Below are 4,780 nucleotides of genomic sequence, written 5' to 3'. Positions count from 1 at the left end.
AGGGGTGTGAGTCCCTGGTGGGACCGCCCCCAGTGCCTGGGTCTGCGTGGAGCAGGGCTGCGGTTCAAGGCCTACACATCACTTTCAAGCCCAGCCTTGTTTACCCCACCTGCTGCCAACAGAGAGGAAGCAGGTCACAGGGATACTGGTCGGGGGGGCTGGTAGGGGCTGCTGGTTGTAGGTGAGCAGTTCACCACCTTCCCAGAGTTTTATCTGCTCTGCGGTGCTGTCAACACACCTGCCCCTCCTCCTTCCCTGGTTGGGCATCAACATGCATGTCCCCATAACTGTGCAGGGGTCATGGTGCTGCAGCTGACCAGGCCTCTGGAGGCCTGCCCAGAGGAGGGTGGGTCCAGGAGGTGAGGCCAGGCCTGCATCCTGGCCCCTCCACTCCTACCCAGTGTGGGGGGACACAGGGCGTGGGTGTTCCCACCTGGAACAGGGGGTCCTGGCTGCCTCGAGGCCACAGCTGTAAAGTGCCCCAGAATGAAACCCTTGTGTGGCAGGGTGAGGGGCTTCACGCGGGGTGCCTGTTCCAGGCATTGGCCCACCGGGGGTGAGCGAGGTGGGGCCGGTCACCCTGTGTGGTGTCCTGGGCAGGTCCCACTCAGATGAGGGGCAGGGACAGGAAGGACTCTGCCTCGAGCCCCTACCCCTGGTGGAGCCGCTCGGGAGATGAACATGCGACACAGAGGTCCAGAGCAGATCAGAGGGCAGCGCGGGGTCCTGGGGAGGCCCCTAGGACAGGGCGCCCAGGGCCTGTGCTGCCCTCTGAGCCGCCTTGCGCAGCGCCTCCTTGACCTCCCGGTTCCGCAAGCAGTAGATGACGGGGTTGAGCAAGGGCGTGAGCACCGTGTAGACCACGGACACCAGCTTGTTGAGGTCGAAGGAGTAGATGGCGCGTGGCCGGGCGTAGATGAAGAGGGAGGCCGAGTAGAAGATGACCACCACAGCCAGGTGCGAGGCGCAGGTGGAGAAGGCCTTGTGCCGGCCGGCGGCCGACGGGACGCGCAGCACGGTGCTGAGGATGGCGGCGTACGAGAAGACGGTGAGCAGCAGCGGCCCCAGCAGGACCAGCAGCGCCAGGAGGAAGTCCACGAGCTCCGCCACGGACATGTCCGAGCACGCCAGGTTCAGCAGGGGGGACACGTCGCAGAAGAAGTGGTTCATGACGTTGGGGCCGCAGTAGCCCAGGCGCGAGATGAAGAAGACCTTTCCCAGGGAGACGGTGAAGCCCGAGAGCCAGGAGCTGGCGGCCAGGAGGCTGCAGAGGCTGGGGCTCATGACGGCGGGGTAGCGCAGCGGGCGGCAGATGGCCACGTAGCGGTCATAGGCCATGACGCCCAGGAGCGTGCACTCGGTGCAGGCCAGCGCCAGGAAGAAGTACAGCTGTGCCATGCAGCCCGCGAAGGAGATGTGGCGGAACTGGGGCGCCGCCAGGCTGAGCAGCATCTTGGGCACGGTGACGGAGATGTACCACACCTCCAGGAAGGACAGGTTGCTGAGGAAGACGTACATGGGCTTGTGCAGCGGGGGGCTGACACGGATCACGGTGATGATGACCACGTTCTCCGCGACCGTCAGCGTGTAGGCCAGTGTGAACAGCACCAGCAGACACACGTGGAAGCCCAGCGAGCCCGGGAAGCCCACCAGGATGAACTCTGTCACCTCGGAGCGGTTGTCCCCGGCGGACATGGCGTGCGCCACCTGGTGGCAAAGGCGGCGGCTTAGATGCCGGCTGGCGGGTGGGGTGCGGGACGGAGGGGCCCCATCCTACTCTGTACCCCCGAGACTGCCCATGGCTGGGCCTGCGGCATCACACATTTCCTCGCGGCAGTGGTGTGGTGGGGGCCTGTGCACGGAGCCTGGCCTGGGGACCTGCTGACAGGTGTGGATGAGGGCCCACCCCGGGCCTGGCTTGAACCCGCTGTGGGGGAGGCCATTGCCAAGGTCGCCCAGGTCGGAAGAACGGGTGACGTGGGTCAGTGGGCAAGTGAGTGGCCTGGGAGGGACGGGGGAGGGCTGGGTCCGGAGCTGGGCTCCTGCTGTCTTCCCCGGTGAGGGGAAAGGCACCTGCTGCCCAGAGACGTGGCTTCCTTGTCTATACTCGAGATGAGAGCCCCAGGACTCGCCCTGCAGGTTAAGAGGAGATGTACCACACCTCCGGGAGGGACGGGTGCTGAGGAGGACCTACATGGGCTTGTGCAGCGGGGGGCCGATGCGGATCACGGCCGCTCTTGGGGCGCCTGTTCCCTAGGAGAATTCAGCATCCCAGGGAGTTGGAGGGAGGGGGGAGGCCGAGTTTCCCACCCTGGGTCCCCTGACACCCTGGCCGAAGCTGAGGCCCCTCTTTGGGCCCTGGGGGGTCCTGCCCTCTGCCACCTCACCCCACGTGCAGCTCCCGTCTGGTTCTGCCCAAGCCACGCGGAAACAGCCACGGCTGTGCAGGGAGGTTCTCAGGGCTGCAATCCCTGTGCCCCCTGATTCCAGCCCCTGCAGGGACAGCCGAGGGATCGAGAGGGGCAGGGTTGGTGGACAGCTTCCTTGCTGCTACAGGAACTGTTTTCACAGGATTGAAAGGGCCAGATTCTCAAAACAGAAGTGAGCTTCCTTCACCCCTGCCCTACAGCAGTGGCCTGGGTCTCCCCCTTCTGCCCACCCATGGGTTTGCTGGCTCAGGGTCTCCCCAAAATGTGGCTGAACCCTGTTCTACACCCTGCCCCACATCAGCCTGTGCTCTCCGTTCTCGGAACGTTCCCGCAGGTCACAGGCTGTGCTTCCAGATCTCCAAAACCCATTTATTTTTTATTTTTATTTTATTTTTTAAAGATTTTATTTATTTATTTGACAGAGAGAGAGACAGCCAGCGAGAGAGGGAATGCAAGCAGGGGGAGTGGGAGAGGAAGAAGCAGGCTCCCAGCGGAGGAGCCCGATGTGGGGCTCGATCCCAGGACTCTGGGATCACGCCCTGAGCCAAAGGCAGACTCTTAACAACTGAGCCACCCAGGAGCCCCTCCAAAACCCATTTAAAAACCAATGCACTCGTTTGTAGTGTGGCTGGAGTTTTAGCTTCTTACCTGCAATCCGAGGGCCTCGGAACATGGCCCTGAGTGGGTCCGCACACTTGACGTGGGTGTAACAGCTAAACAAGCTGGCTGACATAGGGGAGAACGGATTTGGAGGACAAAAACCCTAGACTCTTGCTCAGGCTCTGTTCTGCATCTCGCTGTTGTGAGCCGTCAGAGGACATCCCCCACACCAGGCCTTGTCCGCCGAGGCCTCAGACCGAGCTTGGGGCTGAGCAGGGTGTAGCCGGTGGCCCTCCTTCCCTGATGGAGTAGAAGCCCTAGAGCACAGCTGCCCTGGCCCCCCACCCCCATCCCTTTTTGGAAAGGCCCTTGAGCCTAGAATCTGGCAGAGAGCCTGTCCCCACCCCCAGGCCCCAGCTCATGTCCCCATTCTCAGCTTCCTGCCTCCTCCCAGGACTGCAGAACTCCCCAGGGCTCCTCCTGGCCTCTGCCCTCGAGTGGCCACAGGCCCCCTTGCCTCTCTGCCCCGCATGCTGCCCAGTATCTGCTTGAAGCCTGCGGGTACACACAGTTCTCACTCTGCAAAGGTTTCAAGAGGCAGCAGAGCCCAGAGCTCTAGGATGTGGGCTCTGGGATGGGCGGCTCAGGTTCAAACCCCATCCTCCCCAGCCACCTGTGTCTGGGACAGGACGTCTGCCCTCTGTGCCTCAGATCCCTCAGCTGCCCCATGGGACATGGCAGAACCCTTGCTGGGCTGTCCTGGCCTCGGCAGCTGGCAGGAGGCCGTGGGGGATGCCCACGCTCTGAGGACCTCAGAAAGCCTGCGCACCTGCTACACTCACTCAGGTGGGCCTGGTGGCCCCGGTGGGCAGTGGTGACTGTGCGGCAGGAGGGGGCCTGGTCAGGTCTTGGTGGGGTCAGCCTCCTGTACCTGGGGCCCTGGGTAAAACCACCTCTGGGTCCCTCTATCTCTCCCCCACTATGGCTCCTGGTGACCCCAGGAGTGTCTGCTCCTATCTGCCCCCGATCAGCTGTCAGACTTGGAACACACGTCTACCCTCGTCCAGGGCCAAGAGGGAGCAAAACCATCACCTTCGCTGAAGGAGCAGGAGAACAGTGTTTCATCAGGAGCCCTGAATCCCGCAGACAGGAGGAGACAAATAGCCCCCAGGCTCCCCTGTGATGCTCTGACGCACGTGCTTCCCAAACTTCACACGGGTACACAGTCCCACGTACCCTCCCCCAAACGCAGATCCACGCGGGGCACCCAGGCATCCTGAGTCAAAGGCACACCAGCGTGCACAGCCAGACCCACAGGCCCCTAATGCGGCAATCCATAGGGACACCAGGCTCCTGCCAGGTGGACAGGCACCCGCACATCCATGTGCCCCCGGCGGATCCCGATCTAGCACAGAGACACGGGCACCCAGGCCTCAGACGCACGGTTCCCCTGCACACACCCCGCGCTGCCCAGCAGACAGCCGCCGAGCCCCGCCTGAGCCTGAGGAGCCATACACTCTTCACAGAAACACGGGCCAATAGCTGCGACACAGGGTTAGACCCCCAAACCACAGATACCCTGCCCCTCACAGAGACACGGGCTCAAGTCGGACATGTGCGGCAACAGATCCCAGACACGCTTGCTGCCCTCATCACATGCACGGGCGCGCACAGATACGCTCGCGCACAGACGCTCACGCGGGCGCGCACAGACACGCTCGCGCACAGACGCTCACGCGGGCGCGCACGGA

General features: G+C 63.2%; 1 protein-coding gene across 1 annotated transcript in view; it reads right to left on the bottom strand.

The window, feature by feature from the left end:
- Positions 1-738: 738 nt before the first annotated feature.
- Positions 739-4,780, bottom strand: part of LOC103659662 (olfactory receptor 6B1-like) — a 5,419-nt gene continuing 1,377 nt past the window's right edge. The window contains exons 2-3 of the mRNA XM_040623968.1: positions 3,078-3,329; positions 739-1,707 (exon numbers count right to left, since the gene is read on the bottom strand). Of these exons, the coding sequence (XP_040479902.1) occupies positions 739-1,695 (957 nt within the window). The 5' untranslated portion in view covers positions 1,696-1,707; positions 3,078-3,329. The remainder of the gene's footprint in view (positions 1,708-3,077; positions 3,330-4,780) is intronic.

The sequence above is a fragment of the Ursus maritimus genome, unplaced genomic scaffold (assembly GCF_017311325.1).
Source record: "Ursus maritimus isolate PB19 unplaced genomic scaffold, ASM1731132v1 scaffold_7, whole genome shotgun sequence".
NCBI classification, from domain to species: Eukaryota; Metazoa; Chordata; class Mammalia; order Carnivora; family Ursidae; genus Ursus; species Ursus maritimus.
This window is presented reverse-complemented; position numbering and strand designations above follow the sequence as displayed.